The sequence below is a fragment of the Acinonyx jubatus genome, chromosome E4 (genome assembly GCF_027475565.1).
Source record: "Acinonyx jubatus isolate Ajub_Pintada_27869175 chromosome E4, VMU_Ajub_asm_v1.0, whole genome shotgun sequence".
In the NCBI taxonomy this organism is placed as follows: domain Eukaryota; kingdom Metazoa; phylum Chordata; class Mammalia; order Carnivora; family Felidae; genus Acinonyx; species Acinonyx jubatus.
In genome coordinates, this window is record NC_069395.1 from 568,192 (window position 1) to 586,308 (window position 18,117).

Here is an 18,117-nt window from a genome sequence, read left to right on the forward strand (position 1 = left end):
GGCGTCACCCACCCTGGAACTATCCCCAGGGTGCCCACACTTCAATGTTGAGCCTAACACTCTGCAGCTCAACACGTGGCCGGTTCTTTAAAAGCCACCCTGCCTTCTTTAAGGGGATCTAGTCTCCAGAACAAAGGAGACGAAAAGTGTCACTAGCCATAGAGTCACCCAGCCAGTCCATCTCACTTGAATTGATAAGTAGGAGCTACTCACACTGGGACACCTGGGTGGCTCAGTCGGTCTCTTGATTTCAGCTCAGGTCATGATCTCCCGGTTGGGGAGTTCGAGCCCTACATCGAGCTCCACACTGACAGTGTGAATCCTGCTTGGGATTCTCCCTCTCTGTGCTCCTCCCTTGTGGGCACACTCGCGCTCTCTCTCTCTCAAAATAGGTAAAATAAACTTAAAAATATATATCATGAACATGGGGGAAATCCCCTGAGAAAAAGACGACAGAGAAGACAAGACCCCAGCATTTCTACGCCCCCGGTAGAAAAACAAGAGCATTCTAACAATCTCCCACTCTCCCCCCAAAACAGTAATTCTCAGCCACTCCCCAGAGGAGCAGCCAGGGAAAAAAAAAACAAAAAACAAAAACAAAAAAAACCTGACCAGGCAAGAGAACAACAAGGAATACCAATAAACCACAGAAGTTCCTCATAAGGTCTTCAAATTTTAGCAACACTTACTTTTCTCTCCAGCCTCAAGATTCTCCAAAACCAAGTCAGGAGATCAGTTCCACCCACTAGCCTGTACCCTAGACCCTGGAAAGTCTTGTGGCTTACTAAAATTACTGGCCCTCCTCTAAGCAGAAAGCAGTTTCGAGAATCACCATTCATTTCATCATCATTTTATGTTCCAACTTCCAGCTGAGCCAATATTATCTTTAATAAAAAGAGACACCGTGGCGGGTAACTGGGAAACAACAGAGCGTCACTAGAGGCTCCTTGGAACTCATTATTTTGTCTGCACGAACCACACTGCCGAGGTCAACCAGAAACCTTGACAGAAATTGGCACTCAATCCGAGTCTCGGCCACACCAACTGGCTTATCAGCTGCGCTTGGAAGAAGTGTTCTTAACCGGCTGGGCCTGCACTGATTGCACTTCAGCAATAAAGGCCAGAATCCTGCAGAAGTCCCCGCCTTCCAGGTCGTCAGGGGTAGGGCCAGGCGAGTTTTGTTGGCTCGCACATTTGCACTAACATAGTGAGTGAGGTACCAACTCCTCCTGGGCGGCTTCGCGGCGGTCGACACAGTGGGTTTAGCAGTTGCCCCCACAAAAGGAAAGAGCCCCAGGCCGGAGGATGGGAGGCGGTGCTGTGGCCTTAACCTCCTCCAGGGAGGGCACCGCGCTTCCTCTCAGCCGACTGCAGCCTCATTTCCTGAGCTGGAGGAGGGAGCGGAAAGGCTGCCAGCAGGCCAGGCCGGGGGCTTTCCGGCGGTTCCCACCCCCACCCCTGCACAGTAAGTCGGCCCTGCCCCTCCCAGGCCAGAGCAGCACCCACCTACTCTCCCCCCTTGGGCCGGAAACCTCTAACGAGGGCGAATTCCGCCCCCCCCCACCCCGCCCTTCACCGAGGAGTGGGGGAGGGAGAGGCCGCTGAGCCCCTCCCCTGGCCGCGCCAGCCTCCGAAGGACTGAATGAATGAGCGGGGAGACAGGAGGAGGAGGAAAACCACTTTCCAAGCCCCGCGAGGCTCAGTTCCTTCAAAGGTCAAGCCGGCTCACCCGAGCGCCCAGTTCCCCCTTCGTCCGCCTCAGGTCCAGCCGCGGGTGAGCCCCACCCATCCGCCGGGCTCCAACCTCATCTCCGAGTCAGCCGGCGCCCGCGGCCCGCGCTCCGCCGCGAAACCAAGGGCCCCCCTTCGGGGTCCCAGCCGCTGCAGCGCCCGCTCCCCCTCGCGCGCCTCGCCCTCTCCGTACCTGCTCCCGTGCCCGCCTTTCCCCCTCCACTTCCCGCTGCAGGCGCTCGGCCCTCTCCTCTGCGTCATCGGCTTGCTGCTGCAGAACCTGGATCTTGCGCTTCACCGCCTCGATGGTGGTGATCCCGGCCATGGTGCCCACCCAGCCCCTGCTCGCTCTCGGCTTCCTGCCTCCTCCGCTCGGCGCTGCAGCCGCTTCTCACCCCCACTTCCGCCTGCTCCTCCCTGAAATACCGGAACTCGCCCACCCGCCCGGATGTGGCGTCACCGCCGCGCCCTGCCGCGACAGACCCCGGGCGGGCGGCCCTCGGCGCGAGCGCGGGGCGGGGCCTTTCCCAGCCCAGCAAAGGGGGGCGGGGCAGCGCCGGGCGCGGGCTACCATGGCAACCGGAAGGCGCGCGACAGGACGCCCTCTGCCCCGCAGCAGGTCCGCCGGGCCGCGCGGCGTCCGCCTTCACCGCGCACCCGACGCCGCCCCGGCTTCCACCCACCGCACACAGGCTCCAAACTCGGGTGCGGGGACAGGCCAGGGCTTGCTGGGCCCCAGCCTCAGAAGAGCCCGGCTCTGCAGCCTCCGCTCCGCTCCGGGTGGGCCCAGGTAGGTTCTCTCCCACCCTAACCCACCGCCTGAAAGTCAAGGCAGGGAATTCCGGGGGTGAGAGAAAAGGCCAGGATGGCGGACTTCTCGTTCCCTTGGCATCGGTACGGATCTCGTCCTTCCCCCGTCACCTTGGAGGGTCACTGTGCACCAGCGATTCACCGACCTGCCAGGCCTTCCGAACCTTGAGTAATTTAGGTATGGTAATCAGTCGTCACATTTCTCTGTGCAGGTGAGAAAGATTTTATCAGGAAGGAGTCCTCTCTTACAGATCACTGTTACCAGACCTTTTGTGCAACAGCCACGTGAGTGCCTAGCAAACGTCCTGTGGAACCGAGCCTCTGTTCGGTGATAACTAAACAGTGTCACTGCCACTTCTACCTTCAGGTGCCCTGAGTTAGAAACTGCCTCCCAGTCCCTGCCACGTGGGACTTCTGGAAGCACAATAGTAAAGAGACTTGAAAATTTTACCTCCTGTTCTCTCCTCCTTGTTTGTACTGTACGCCTACCTTCCCTGTAAGCCATCATAACAAATGTCTCCTCTGCTGCCACTCTCTTTTCCCCTCAAAATTATGGTGCGGAGCAGGACTCAGGATTAAGACTCCTGATCCCTGAAATGACTGGTAGGTAAGACAGGTGCTGCCCTCAATGCCTGGTTCTGAAGACACTCCCTCCAGAGGCTTCCTCTTCCTATTTCCTTTTAGAAATACTGAGCAATGAGCTGTTTAGAGGAAACAATTCAAACAGTAAATAATTTGCTTGGTAGAGTACGCTGTGTACTGTTTTTTCCCTCCTGGAACTGGGAAGGAAGAACAGGGAGTAAACTCTACCCTGATGGCCTAAGAATTTTTCCAGCTCCTCTCGGAGAAGTCTGGTCAGAGAGAAGATGGAAACAGAAGTGAGACTTTGGCATCTGGGTGATGAGCAGCAGGGGGCGCTGTTTACCTCCCTTTGCCCTAGTGAAGCGGCCGGCGCCCTCAACGCAGACCAACCCAAGGCTGCTCGGAGCACCGCTGTATTCTGTGAACAGATAATCTTCTCTTGATCCAGGGAGACAGGTGGATTGACTCCTGATACCCTTTAAAGGCATGATGGACGGGCAGCAAAGGGCCCAGTGCTAATGTTTTCCTGGTGACCAACAATACAACAATGTATCAGCAGGTGTACGTGTCCGTCCCCCACCCCTCTCACGTCTGGTATTACTCTTTGTCCTAACCTTGCACTCCTCTTTCCCCTTGCTTTACCCTAATGAGCTTCTGACTTCACCTCGGGTTGAGAAGCCCTTACACACGTGAATGTTCTTACTGCCATTGAACTGTACCCTTAGAAGTGGTTAAAATGGCAAACGTGATGTATGCTTTGTTACAATTTTTTGAAAACGATTTCAGACAATTCAGGGATGAAAAGGTGAAGCTTGTACTGACCTTGCCATACCCTTGCCCTTTTCTTTCTTCAAGCAATCCAGCAAATCCTGTGCTTTCCAGAAAAGCTGCTCAGATAACCAGAACTCCCTGTGTGAACATGCAGTCGTTGACTCCCTCCACTCCCTCTCCTGCCCTTATATCCACATCAGAGTAATCTGCTCTGTTAGCCTCGAGGGTAGGAGCTGAGCTGTGAACTTCCCGGGACACTTGTACTGGACGCGCACCCTCCCCCTGAAGATGCAGACATCATGTTGCTGGTGACTCTGACCCTTGCTCTCTGCTTTAAACCTATTGCTTCCTCCTTATTCAGCACTTTTTCCAATGCCTATAAACACTTCACTTTCCTTCTCTGATTCTTTGAGGCAGAAATCCCCCAACTTTTTCTGGGAAAGGCCAGACAGTACAGTTTTCCTGGCTTTGCAGGCCACAGGGTGTGTTGAGCTCCATGGGACAAAGCCTGTAGATGATATGCAAGCGAATGGGCATGGTGTCGTTGCAGTAAAACTGTACAAAACGAGGCTGTGACAGGATTTAGCTCACAGGTGGAAGGTTGCTAACCCCAGCTCTGAGAAAAAAAAAAACCTTTCTTCCTGCTTCCTTCCTAGCCTAACGTATTTCTGCCTGCTGCTCACAGCCTTCGTCCCCCACTTCTTGGCCTCGGGCACACCTCTGAGGGTACTCGCTGACTTGTAGGGAAAGCTAACAGGGGGAGAGAAGTTAAACAAGTTTTTCTACCCACATACTACATATTGAAATGGGTTTTGGTGGGTTCCTATATAAACATGAGTAACTTCTTTCGAGTGAATATACTGAACCCACCCTGTCTGGGTGGGGGATGACAGTGCGTGTCTGTATATGTGCAACAGCGTAGGACAGACAGAATTCGTCCCCAGGAAATTCCTTTATCTTCCCAGTGAAATAGGGGTATCATCTAGAGCCTCTGTGTTTCTCTCTCCCAAGATCGAAGGTTAGACTTGTTTGTTCTTTCCTTGCTCCTGGACACACCTCCTCCAACCCACATACCTGCCGCTTTAGCCTTAGACTCTCCAGGAGAGTCGTCACCCAACATCTCATAAAACTCCCCTTAACCCGACACTGCCAGTTTGCGAAAACTTCTGTCCCTATGAGCCAGAGAGATCATCTATCCATCTAGCCCCGGAACCTTGGTCAGGTAGTTCCAACAGGCCATCAAGCATCTGCCCAAACCTCTGGAGGTAACCTGTGTTTTCTGCAGTTTTCCAAGAAGGAAGAATTAATAGTTTGCAGGGGACTAAACTCTTGGAAACCACAAATATGTATAACGTATATGATCCTCTTTGTATCTCTGACCTCTGGCAGGATACGTTCAACAGCCCTCGTTACATTCCCTGGCCACTGCAGGTGGCAGAGTGCCAAAGGGGAGATGATGGGCCTGAGAGCAAAGAGGCCAAACTTGAGGGTCTGGAAACATCTGCGAATGACCCACTCTGCCTCTCTATTTTCCAAAACCAGGCGCTCCTGGGGCACCTGGGTGGCTCAGTCGGTTAGGTGTCTGACTTCCACTCAGGTCGTGATCTCACGTTTGTGAGTTCAAGTCCCACATCGGGCTCTGTGCTGACAGCTTAGAGCCTGGAGCCTGCTTCGGATTCTGTGTCTCCCTCTCTCTCTGCTCCTCCCCCGCTCACGCTCGGTCTCTCTCAAAAATAAATAAACATTAAAAAAAGTATATGTGCTCCTAAAAATATGTGTATGTGTGGGTATATACATACAGACATACATATATATACATACATATATATATATATATATATACGTGTATATATATATATGTATATGTATATATATATATATTTGCTCCTGTTTTCCTGTTAACTCTGTGCTAAGAATTGACTGTATTTCCATCAATCCCACACTTTCTTTTGTTGCTGTTATGTCACTTTTCTTCCAAACATCTTTCCTTCGTCGCCTCTCATTTACTGTTGTGCTAAAGCTTTAAGCTTGAGGGTAAATGGAAGTAGGTGGTGACGGGATAAACATGAAGTGGGAAAAAACAATTTATTTCATGTTCAGATGGAAAAACTGAACCCAACTGCAGAGAAGCTGAGTGAGTGAGTCATTGCCACAGAGTAAGGTCTGGTGACCCCTTTTCCCCTGTAAGACTCCTCGTTGCTACCCAGCCCGTCATGAGCAATGCTTGCTGTGGTGTCTCCGTGGCATAAGGGCAGGTGCCCACAGTGGCCCAGATGAATAAACCCATAGAGGGCCAGGGTCACTGTGACCTCTTTTGTCCCATTGTGAAATCTGAGCTGGCTCTGCTGGGCGGTTGAGAGATGAGAGTTTCCCTATTAATATCCATATCTACGTGCCAGGGCTTGGACACAAAAGCGAGGAATGTGGCATGGGGGAGGAGGTAGGAAAAGTGATAGCAGGCTGGACCTGGAGACCCCTCCCTTTGTCTGGGTCCTGGGAAACATAGTGAAGTTCCTGGGTTGAGGATGAGGCAAAAATGAGACATTTAAGAACAAATGAACATGCCATCAGGAGGGTATGTCAGCATGTGATCGTGTGCCAAAATGCACGCGAGCATCTATTTCTACACCCTGAATCCACAAGTATGTATGTGTCCAAGCGTGGGGTTTCGTCCTATCAACATGGCGCTCTGCACATGCGGATTAACCCACCTTCCAACTCTGTCATACGTACGTCAGCAGCCTTCTTCTCTGCCAGCTCCAGCTTCTCCTGGGCGTCCTTCAGAGCTTCGGAGTACTTGTCCAGCTCATCCTCTGTCCCTTTCAGCTTCTTCTGCATGGCCGCCAGCTCGTCCTCCAGCTGCAGGAGCCCCACGAGTCACACACAATGGAGCAGGCCCAGACCGGGGGCTCCCAAGCCCTGACAGACCCCTGTGCTCGTTCCCAAAGAGACATACTTTCTCCCTAGCCACTCCCAGCCAACTGCCCTAGGAGTTATGCCTTGACCTGTGACCCTGGGATCTCTGACCTTAAGATGACCAAGCCATGGTGGGTTTTCATCCAAGACCCTGGGATGGTAAGGTTGTAGATGCCTGTGACTCAAGACTGGCTCAGTCGGTAGAGCCATGTGACTCTTAATCTCGGGGTTATAAGTTCGAGACCCACGTTGGGTGTAGAGATTACTTAAAAGTAAAATCTTCAGAAAAGATCAAGGGAAAAGAGATCCTGTGTGCCCAGCCCCCACATTTTCCTCTAGAAACTGGGTTCTCCCAGAACATGGTCCACCCCATTTAGATCTGGCAGACACACCAGGGCTCAGAGGGGGCTGCTGGATTTCCCAAGGTCACACAGGCGCTCTGGAGCCGAGACGCTGGATGTCCTCTGCCTATCCGGTGCGGCTGGGGAAGAAGAGAGTCCCTCCCGCCCAAAGAACAAGCTGGGCTGGTGGTCACTGCCTCTCCCACGAGAGCCCTCTCCCATCTCACAGTCTTGCTCGCCAGCAGGCAAGAGAGAGCAGTGCCAGCACCCACCTGCTTGCTTCTCTCTTCTGCCTGCTTTTGCTCCGCTTCAGCTTGCTCTGCCCGGTCCAGAGCATTCTCCTTGTCCAGCTTCAACATCTGCATCTTTTTCTTGATGGCCTCCATCACGAGCTGTGGCTGTTGGTGAGCTCGCCTGTGAAACCTGGAGAACTGGAGGCCAGGGCAGGAGAGGAGGGCAGCTGGCTGAGTGACTAGGCGGCCCCCAGGCTCGAGCCTTTTATCTCTGCTCACGGCTCCACCTCTTGTTCCTAATATGGTCTTTCCAGCTCCTTCCATCCCATTATTGTTCTCCCTGGGGGAGCGCAGGGTGAGGTACTTTGATGGACTGACATCACCAGCAAAGAAAAATTGGGGAACAGCTGAGGCTGATTTTAGACAATGGAAAGTGGGGGAGGGGAGAGGTTCTCCCTGACCCTGGCACGTTCCACCCTCTGGGCAGCTCTGTGGGTGTTTGAAAAGAGCAAGGGGAGGGGAGAACACTGAAATACAGGAGGGTACTTTGGCAATTCTAGGAGCGTAGCTTTCACCCAGAGGGTCCTAGTTGCCCTTCCGTTTCCCCATCACCCTCACCCCCCTCTGTGCTGGATGCTGGTCAAAGGCCACTGGTTGAGTTTTACCTTTTGATTCCCAGCATTCAGGGAGCTTGAGCAACAGTGAAAAAGGAGAGGTCACTCGTGATGATCCCTGACAATTCCCCCGGATCCCCAGATCAAATTACTGTGCTATTTCAAGAGTCTCTAATTGGCAGGGAGACATCATTCCTCCCCATTAAGAGCCACAGGGACACAGTAAGCGGTGACCGTCGGTCCCTGGAAGGTCCTCCCAGAGCTTCAAGTGAGGTGGGGGAGAGAAGCAGGGGAGGATCAGAGTAATCTGGGTGGGACCATGCCCTCTGTTTGCCCACAGTGGTCTTTAGGTAGAACTTTCATACCCACACTGACCAAGCACTGTGCTGCTCTCCACTCTTGTCCTCTGCTCTCTCCTTACCCAACCTACCGCCATCCACACATCACAGTCCTCATCGGTGCCAGCTCCGTTCTCCCTGGCTTGACTCCAGGCCATGTTCATTCCTCCACTTGGAGCCTGTTACTGACAGGTGGCAATTGATCCTAGTACACCAGTGCCACACAATCTGAGAATATGCCAGGGGAGAGGTGGGCACTGTTCAAGGTGACCAGAGCTATCAGAGAAGACTACGAATGTGTCTAATTAGTCATATGTCAAGGAAAGATGGCTAGCGTTAATACTAAGCCCCAGCAGTGGGGTAACTGAGACACCCACCAGGGCACGGGGCAAAACTGGAGTCTACTCTTGAGGTCTTCCAGTCACTAGAGGTAGATGGGCAGATAGGCCATCAATTGACTCTTGAAGGGAAGCAGAGAAACCAAAGACCCTCGCTGCAGGACTAGTGAACAAGAGAGTCCCAGGGCCAGGAAGCAGCAGTTAATAAGGGTGGGGGCAGTATTGAATAAGGAGGAAAAAAATACAAGGACAGAAGATCAGAGCTACATCCCTTCCGGTAAAAGGGGAAGATACGGGACGAACTGAAACTCCAGTTCCGGCTCTTGTACTCCCGCACTAGCTCTCCAGCCTAAGAGTGAGACCCACGTAGGTTGCAGCCACCAGTGTTCCAAAGGGACCCTGGAGACAAGCGGTTCGGTAGAGGGGCCCCAGAGGTTGATGCCAAATCGCCCACTGCTGTAAGAATATGTTTGATATTTAGTTGGTTCCTAATTAAACAACCCAATATCAAACATATCACACAGAAGCCGGCAGGAGAGTTTTGGTGGTCGTCTGCCTTCCTCCCCTCCAGCCACCAAGCTTGCCTACATGGAGAGCCATCTCCTTGGGTAAGGACGCTGACCCCTGCTCTTTGCCTCCCAAGACAGCTGGCTCTCACTCGTCTGCCCTTCGTGCTGTCCCTGTACCAGCTCCTCTCCCACCAGCGCCTGGCCTTTGCTGGATCACGTTGGCCCAGACCAGGAAGCCTGTCTGGCAGGGCTCCACATCCGGACACCTATCCTCTCCAAGGGCTCCCACACAGAGCTTCTCGCCCTGATGTCGCACCCATGGCACTGAAGGCCGGCCCAGCCGCCTGCCCTCCCCAGCCTCCTTCCCACTGCCCTGAGGCTTTCCGGGGGAGGGCCTTTTTGGGGGGGGGGGTGCTTGTACACCCTGCTTTACCTTTCGAACGGAACTCCTAACCTTCCAGATCACCCCGCCAGACTGCCGAGGGCCTTTCAGCCCACAGCATCCTGGAGTCCTCCTGCTCTGAAGTACTACAGGGAAGTGGCCATGAGAAACTTCCAGCGCGCTTCTTCCATCATCTTGTTCCTTCTCCCCTTCTCCCCATGTCTTCCAGGCACCCTCAAAGTCACCCTTGGGTGTCCGGGAGAGGTGAGGGACCTGTGCCCCTGGCGGGCTCCAGCCTGGGCTCCGGAGAAGGTATATGGCCTGCCCTGCCTGGCAGAACTGAAACGAAGACTTTAGGAGATCGAGGGCGGAGCCCCTGTGCCAGGAAGAAGCCCACAGGCCTGGGTGCTCTTCTCCCAGCGTCTTCCCTCACAGGAGTCCAGCCTGGCTCCCCGCCGGGGGGGGGTTTCTTCTGAGGAGGATCAGGTCTGTTGACCGTCGTGCGGCAGGCGGGTGTGTCTCCGCTGTGGCAGAACGGAGCCCGAGTTATAGCTGCAGCGGGGGGGTGGGCGGGGGTGCCCTGCTTCAGCCCCAGGCCTGTTCCATGTGTCCGTGTTCCCATTAGTCCGGATTCCCACCCCCACCCTGCCCCACACATATACCCACTCCACAGTGCCCTTGATCTAGATCAATAGCTTGTCCAAAGCCCCAGTCGATGCCCGTTGTGCGCCTCCGGCCCTCCAGGGGAAGGCTGACAAGAGGACGCGCAGCCCCACGCTAACCCTGTGGTGTCGTTTCGTGTCCTTGCTCCCCATGGCTCTTACTGGGGGGCGGGGTGTGTGTGTAATGCTTGCTCTCGTGGCCACCAGCCTTACCCTTACCCCCATGTTCAGCTCCCTTCTCTGGGAGCCTCAGCTGCCCTGGTGAACCAGAGGCTAGGAAGTGACAGGAGCGAAAAGCACCTCATGTTTGGGGACATTGATGTAGAAGAGGAGCAGTTGTCTCAGAAGGAGACTGACCTTGGGGCTTGATTAGGCAGGCCTCAGGTGGCCCCGATAAAAGGGATCTGAGTCTCCTGGCGGTGCCTCCTGTGTGGCCATCTCGAACCAGGCCGGACCCTCCGGGGCTGGAGGCGGAGAAGGTGCCAGCCCCAGAAGGAAAAGGGGCTGGCTGGGTGGCTATGACCCGGGGAAACAGTTGATGTGATCAGAGCAGACAGAGCAGGCGGGGGGAGGGGGGGGGTCACAGGAGATGGGAGGGGGGGCAGCCTGCCAATACCGGAGCCAGCCGGGCTCTGACAAGCCCTGGGGAGAGAGGCCAAGGTCAGGGACCAAGGCAGAAGGGGTGGGGTGTTGTGTGGGTCCCAATAAAAAGAATGAGGAGGAGTAAAGGGGCTGCTGCAGGAGTCGGGGGTGGCTGGGGAGCAGCCAGGCAACAGAGAGGAGGTGAGAAGGGAAAAAAACTCTCAGGGGGCAGGAAAACACTATGGCTCACCATTTATTGGACCTTATGCACCACCTCTCTGCAAAGTGCTTCATTTCATCCCCACAGCAATCCAGGGAGGTAGGCATTATCTCCAGTTTACAAACAAGGAGCTGAGACCCAGAAAGTTAAGGTAACTGGCCCAAAGCCACGCAGGCAGGCAGTGACAGAGGCAGGATTCAAACCCGGATCTGCTATGCTCTGGGGCCAGGCTCTCCTGGACAATGTACACAGCAGGGCCCACTGGAAGGCGGCTGTGGGCAGATGAAGGACCGGCGGGGGCAGGGGGGGTCCCCCGCAGGATCAGAGACCCAGCCTCAGGCTGCAGGTCAAATCCAGGCCGCATGCGCCTGCTTCTGTCCCTCGTAATGTGTCACCTTGCCTTCCTCCCCTGTCCACGCCTGCCTCCCAGCCCGTGAGCCCCGTGCCTTGTTGGCTACAGGAACTCGTGAGTCATTGACTTAGAGATGCTCGGGAAGCAGGGCTGTTGGAGGTGAGGACGAATGGGTGCATGGGGGCACAGACACAGGCGTGGGGTGAAGTGGCATCTCGGGTGCATGGGGGTGGCCGGGGCGTGGTGAGGGGCTTGTGAACGGCCAGGGTCACAGTGAAACCTGAGAGAGAAAAGGGAGGACACCGGCTTTGTGCCAAGCACTAGGCTTGCTCGCTATGAAATTTTATTTAATCCTCATAATGACCCTATGAAATGGGCATCACTGTCCCCATTTTCAGAAGAGGAAACTGAGGCTCAGAGAAGTAACTTACACAAGCTGACAACAATTAAGAGGCACCAGACTTAGAACCCACACCTGACTCCAAAGCCCACACCCTTCTCCATACCTGCTGCCTCTCTGTGCCCATCGGTGGGGCGTGCAGGGAGAAAAGGAGGGGGCTCTGGTGTTGGAGGGGAGAAATGCCCACTGAGGGTTGGAGCCAGACGGGGGGAGGGGGTGGCGGCGGGACGGGGAGACCAGAGTTGTGCAGCGCACACAGCCGCATGGAGCAGAGGGCAGGACAAACTCCGTGTGGACAGGACAAGTGGCCGACGAGGATGCTGACAGCAGGTGAGGGGACCGGGAAGTTGTTCTGGCCTGGCGGTGACAGTTTGTCCTGGCACCTGTTACCGGCTGCACAACGGGGGTCTCTCTGGCTTGTGATGTCATTTTATGCAAAGCAGATCTTCATAAGTAAGGTTCTCTGTGGCCTACAGATGCATGTGACCAACCAGTACCTTTTAGAATTCTTGAGAATCTGAAGGCCGTGAGATCGTACACGCTCTGAGCAGCTTCACATAAATCGCTGCTCCTTACTTCCTTATAGCTGCCTCACCCCTCATTGCACTGGAGTTTGGAACCCTGTCAATTTGCAGAGGTGGGAATTCGGGTCCAGAGGAAAGAGACCTGTCCCAGGTCTCATCATGGGACCCCAGGCCTCCTGCCAGCCAAGCGCCACGGCACCCATGGGTGAACAGCCACACTCAGAGCTATTTGTCCAGGAAGATGGAAAAGACGAGAGGAAGTGAGATCGGAGAGGCAAGTGAGCAAAACCCAGGAAGCTGTTTTAAGATCACGGGTACAGCTAAACACTTTTGCAACCAATAGGGATTCAGGGCCGTAGAATGAGCCATATGTCTGCCTTCGAGCCGTTAAGAGCCAGCTTTGTTTTGGGCGCCGTCAGAGTCTCTCCACGTAAAATGCTCTGCCCGTCAGATTCAGTTCCTGCTGGTACTGCTGATGCTCCTGTTCAAGCAGCTGGTGCAGGGCCGCTCGACGGGCCTGGCGGGGGTGTGTGGGGGGGTGGGGGGGGCAGAACAGAGTGTGACGTCAGGCTGGCCCCTTTCCTCGTTCTCCCGCGATGGCAGTCCAGCGTGCGTCCTCCTGGCTTTGGACTTAGCTGTGCCACAAAGCTAGGCGGTAGCATCGAGGCTGCGCACTGCAGGGGAGGCCTACGCAAGTCTTTCTCCGTGGATGAAACCCCACGTTCAGCAATTACTTGCTGAGAACACCATGAACCGTGACCTCCGCCAGGCCCCGGGACACACAGATGGCGACCTGCTGGCGACCGGGTTCTCCCGGGAGAGAGGGGCTCTGAGAGGCAGGTGCCGGGCACGGACACGAGGGGAGCGAGGACTAGTCCGCGCCCCGGGACTGGAGGCCGGGTCACCTGCAGCCGGACGCGAAGAGCCACTTGACGAGACCCGGTACTGCTCCAGTGTAATGCTGAAAACCTCAGAGGCAGATACATTGGGCAAGTACTGGCAGCAGTGAAGAGCTTGGGACCCCGGCGGACTTTGCAGGGCAGTGAGGGTGAGGCTTCAGGTCACCCTTGCGAGAACTCACCATCAGCAGCTGCTTGTTGGCCAGTGCCAACTCCTGTTCCCTGGTGTCCTGCATCCTTAGGGCAGCATACAGGTTTCTCCTCTGGCCCAGCGGCGTCTGCCACATACAGTGGGTGTGTGAATTCTGCCACCTGCCCCAGGCACAGAGGAAGGAGCTGACTGGATCAGTTAGGAGTGGTGACACAAACCCCATCACCGGAACCTCTGTGCCCATGTCAGAACACGGCCAGCTCCTTGAAGGGTAACTAGAACTAAGAACCTAGTATGCGTTGAATACACAGGCCGCTGAATCATCATAACCGTGTGTCAGAGATACTAATTTTGCACGGCACACACGGAAACAAAGTTCAGGTGAGTTGCCTAAGGTCACTTAATGGCAGACCTGGGTATCAAAATCCAGTCTAAAAATTAATACCTTCCATTACACCATGGTTCTCATCCTTAGCTAGACAACATTCTGCAATCATTTAAGGTTTTTTAATTCATGAGAGAAATATGCATTTCTCTCCCCCCACCTCTCTCACACGTGTCCTCTGCTCAGGTAACCCTTGAGTTTTATTTTTTTTTTTAAGATTTTTAAGTAATCTCTACACACAACGTGGGGTCAAACTCACAACCCCAAGATCAAGAGTCACACGCTTCAGGGCGCCTGGGTGGCTCAGTCGGTTAAGCGTCCAACTCTTGGTTTCGGCTCAGGTCACGATCTCACGGTTTGTGGGATATTCTCTCTCCTTCTCTGTCCTTCCCCGGCTCGTGTGCACGCAGTCTCTCTCAAAATAAATGATAATTAAAAAAAAAAAGACTCTCATATACTAAATGAGAGTTGCAATCATGCTCTAAGTTCCTGTCTCACTGCCCTCGCTGCTCCCAGAGCCGTGACCCAGTGGCTGCCAGTGTCGCTGCCTCCGGGGGCGGGGGGGGGGGGTGCCCCCTGGGGTCCTGTGGGCAAGATGCCCCAGCAGGAGCCGATGACCCCCGTGGTGTCTGGCAACAAAGGAACTTCTGCCTTCCCTGAATCAGGCAACCTTTCACATGGGTGGGGCCATCCCTGGAGCGGTGGGCACAGCATGTCAAGACCTGAAGTTATCAGCTCCCCCAGGAGTCCCGTGGTGCTGAGAACACACCCGGGGGGAGGGTCCTCATGCCCTGCTGCCACCCAGACCTGGACACCCAGGGTGACATCTGCCTGGACATCCTCAAGGACAAGCGGTCTGCCCTGTATGACATCAGCACCATCCCGCTGCCCACCCAGGGCCTGCGAGAACTCAACACCGATAGTCCTTTGAGCACACGTGCTGCTGAGCCTGGAGAAACCCCCACAGCCTTTAACAAGTATCTGCAAGAAAGCTGCTCAAAGCTGGTCCTTAGCCAAGAACCCGGACTGTGTAGACTCTCTACGTTATCTTATTTTTTATGTTTATTTTTGAGAGAGAGAGAGAGACAGAGACAGAGAGACAGAGAGAGATAGCACGAGAGGGAGGAAGGGCAGAGAGATGGGGGACAGAGGATCTGAAGCAGGCTCCAGGCTCTGAGCTGTCAGCACAAAGCCCCACGTGGGGCTTGAACTCATGAACTACAAGGTGATGAATTGAGTTGAAGTCGGACACTTAACCAACTGAGCCACCCAGGTGCCCCTAGGATTGTGTATCTTAAGCTGTGGGGTCACTTTGGTTTAAGTCTCTGGTTGAGCCCTTGTGGTGATGAATATAGTAAACAAATACATTGGGCTTAAAAAAAAGGGGGGGGGGCACCTGGCTATCCCGGTGGAGCACGTGACTTGATCTCGGGTTCCTGAGTTCAAAACTTACGCTGGGTGTACAGACTATTTAAAAAGAAAATCCTGGGGCACCTGGGTAGCTCACTGGGTTAAGAGTCCGACTCTTGATTGCGGCTCAGGTCGCGATCTCACGGTCTGGGGGTTCGACCTCGGTGCGGCTCTGCACTGACAGCGTGGGGCCTGGCCGGGATTCTCTCTCCCTCTCTCTCTGCCCTACTGCATGTGCTCACTCTCTCTCGGGATAAACAAAAAAAATATATATATATATATACACCAAATGAAAACTGAAAGCTTTGTTCTTCTGCCCCAGTTCTCAAAGTTACCAGTTTGTGTATTTTTCCAGAAAGTTTTTCTATCATACACTAGGAAGTATATTTTTTTATTACCACACGCTCATACATTTGTTAGTAGAAGTAGTTAACAGTTGGACTTTCCTATCAACACATACACACTTGCTTCATTCTGTGTAAAGGCTGCCTAGTATTTTTATATCATCACTTAACAAGGTAGGCTGTTCCTAGTTTTTAAAATTTAAAGTAATCTCTCCACCCAACACGCGGCTGCAACGCAAGACCCCGAGATCAAGAGTCACTTGCCCTTCGACTAAGCGCACCAGGTGCCCTGGTTTACTTTTGTAAACAATGCTGTCCAGAATGCTGTTTATGTATGTTCTAGAGCTTTTGCAGGCATATATATACAAGGTCAACTCCCTAGGAGTACAGCTGCCACTTCTAAGGACATGTGAATTTTGAGATCTTAAGTGTTGACAGATTTCATCAAACTTACCTTTGTTTTTCTGTTGTAAAAATATTTTTTTGAAGAACTGATCATGTTTGACTATTTTAATTTTTTAAATGTTCATTTTTGAGACAGGGAGAGAGGGAGACATACAGAGCGTGAGTGGAGGAGGGCCAGAGAAAGAGGGAGACAGAATGTGAAGCAGGCTCCAGGCTCCGAGCTCTCAGCATAGAGCCCAAGGCAGGGCTCAAACTCACCAACTGTGAGGTCATGACCTGAGCCGAGGTCCGATGCTTGACCGACCGAGCCACCCAGGCGTCTCTAAAAATATTTTTAATTTCTATTTATTTTTGAGAGAGAGTTGGGGACCGAGGATCCAAAGTGGGCTCTGGGCTGACAACACGGAGCCCGATGCGGGGCTCAATGTCACAAACCGTGAGATCATGACCCGAGCCAAAATCAGGAGTCAGACCCTTAACGGACTGAGCCACCCAGGCACCCCCATCAGACTGTGTTTGTAAAAAGGCTGCATCCATCTGGACTCTCACTAAAACTGAACGCGTTTTTGCCACCTCACATCCTTGCCAGCTGTGGGCATAACCACCTGTTAAACCTTAAAAACTGGGCTTATCCTCCCCAATCCCAGACCACGCGGTGACGTCTTCTGGGTTGAGGTCCGGACGTGTTTTCCAAAGCTCCCTGGGTGAAGACACAGAGCCTGGTCTCGTCATTCGCTCATTCAACAAATACAGCGCACCTATCACGCGATTGATACAACAAATACTTGCGTTCTTCTTAAAAAACAACAACAACAACAACAATTTCCTCCAATTCTCCCTGGGAGGATGGGAAGAAAGGGACAGTAAAGCCATCTGGGTGGCACGGGGAGCGAGCTCGAGTGAGCACCGGGAGGCCGGTCCATGCTGCGGCCTGCACACCACAGTGTCCTTCCTCAGGAGCCCCGGAGGGCGAAGCGGGTCTGCAAGGTGGCCAGGGGGGTGGGGAGGACACGAGGGTGCAGGGGTCAAGCTGAGGGGAAAGGGAGAGGGCAGAAGCAGGAATTACCTGTCGACCATCTTCTTAAATCCCAGGACCCTTTGAAAACTCTGCAAGAAAAGCGAGTCGCTGATCCGCCTCTGGCTGGCACCCCATCCCCAGCACCCTCCCCTCAGTCCAGCGCCCTGTCCCCAGCACCCTCCCGGAGGGGGCTCATGGGGCTTTCCTGAGAGAGAAGCGAGGGCACTGGGTCCAGAAAGTGCGCAGGGAGCAGCCTGTGTGGAACCACCCAGTCTCCTGCTGTTCCCACCCGCTCACCTCAGGGCACCTCAGGAAACCGGAGGGTCACCCATCTGGGAAGTTCGTCCGGCCCTGCCCCACACCCCAGCTCTGCACACCTCTTCTACTTTCGTGGTCTTTCCCACAGACATGTCCACACGCTTGCGGGACACCAGCCCAGGACACAAGCAGGCTCTTGTCTCTGTATCATCCAGTCACCCAGGTTTCAGGAGTCATGGCAACACGTCTGCCTCCAACAATGACCCCGGGTCTGCGACCTGATTGGTCACCTGGCCTGTTGCCCTGGAGACCAGAAGCGAGTCCCAGTTCTCAGGCTATTCTAGGAGCAAAGACCAGAGCCCCAATTTTAGGGTTTCTTCTGCGGGGTCTCAAGGAGCATCCATACGATCCTAGGTCCAAAGAACATATCCTGTGCCTGTTTGATTAAAAGGCACCTATAAAGGAGTGAATCACGTGTTTTAATTGTTCATTTTATTAGTTTTAACGTCAGAGCAGGGCATTGGTCTGACCATTGCTTCACTGTCCCATATAGCATCCCCAATAAATGAGGGGGGGTGGGATCGTGTCAGATGCCAACATTCCCTTTCCCATTTATTCAGGACAGCATGTAAAGAAAGCCTGAGGCCGATCCTCGCATTTCCGGGGACCAGGTCGGGTTAACGTTTCCACACAGCCTGGTTTCCACGGAGCACCAGGCAAGTTGTTCTGCGAACCTCATGGCCTCCCCAGACCTCCCCACCAGCTCACGTCTGCCTTTCCAACCAATCAACTCGAAGATGTCTCAAACACAAACGGTTCCCATCCACCTATGTATGAAGGGGCAGACATAGAATGCACCAGGCCCGGCTCCCCCAACTCTTACAATTTAGGACGATTTATAGTCTGAGGACAGTGGAAAAAAGGCCAATGAACAAACTATAA

The 18,117-nt window shown here is 53.9% G+C and overlaps 3 protein-coding genes and 1 pseudogene across 19 annotated transcripts in view; 2 read left to right on the forward strand and 2 right to left on the reverse strand.

Moving 5' to 3' along the window:
* The window catches only part of TPM3 (tropomyosin 3), a 28,465-nt gene extending 20,830 nt beyond the window's left edge, over positions 1-7,635 (reverse strand). For 7 of the 15 annotated variants that reach the window (XM_027048611.2, XM_027048612.2, XM_027048614.2 and 4 more), the window contains exon 1: positions 1,925-2,059. In XM_027048611.2, coding sequence (XP_026904412.1) covers positions 1,925-2,056 — 132 coding nt within the window. In that variant the 5' untranslated portion in view covers positions 2,057-2,059. Of the gene's footprint in view, positions 1-1,924; positions 2,060-6,627; positions 6,754-7,423 lie in introns of those variants that run through there. The other 8 variants (XM_015085505.3, XM_027048607.2, XM_015085507.3 and 5 more) reach the window with 3 other exon arrangements.
* LOC113596219 (uncharacterized) lies at positions 2,037-10,785 on the forward strand. 2 transcript variants are annotated; one of them, XM_053209375.1, is made up of 2 exons: positions 2,037-2,521; positions 9,795-10,785. In XM_053209375.1, the coding sequence occupies exons 1-2, from the start codon at positions 2,037-2,039 to the stop codon at positions 10,039-10,041; spliced, it is 732 nt and encodes a 243-aa protein (XP_053065350.1). In that variant the 3' UTR covers positions 10,042-10,785. The 2 variants fall into 2 exon arrangements, 1 of the variants encoding a protein (XP_053065350.1); XR_003416982.2 differs by lacking the exon at positions 9,795-10,785 and adding an exon at positions 2,754-4,740 and having other exon boundaries at positions 2,167-2,521.
* A 1,799-nt stretch (positions 10,786-12,584) lies between these two features.
* On the reverse strand, positions 12,585-17,972 carry CFAP141 (cilia and flagella associated protein 141). 2 transcript variants are annotated; one of them, XM_027048786.2, is made up of 4 exons: positions 17,295-17,972; positions 16,966-17,006; positions 13,387-13,516; positions 12,585-12,822 (listed from the first exon to the last, which is right to left on the reverse strand). In XM_027048786.2, the coding sequence occupies exons 1-4, from the start codon at positions 17,325-17,327 to the stop codon at positions 12,721-12,723; spliced, it is 306 nt and encodes a 101-aa protein (XP_026904587.1). In that variant the 5' UTR covers positions 17,328-17,972; the 3' UTR covers positions 12,585-12,720. The 2 variants fall into 2 exon arrangements, with proteins under 2 accessions (XP_026904587.1, XP_053065353.1); XM_053209378.1 differs by lacking the exon at positions 12,585-12,822 and having other exon boundaries at positions 12,852-13,516.
* On the forward strand, positions 13,453-17,150 carry LOC128313048 (ubiquitin-conjugating enzyme E2 C-like; annotated as a pseudogene).
* Positions 17,973-18,117: the final 145 nt, after the last annotated feature.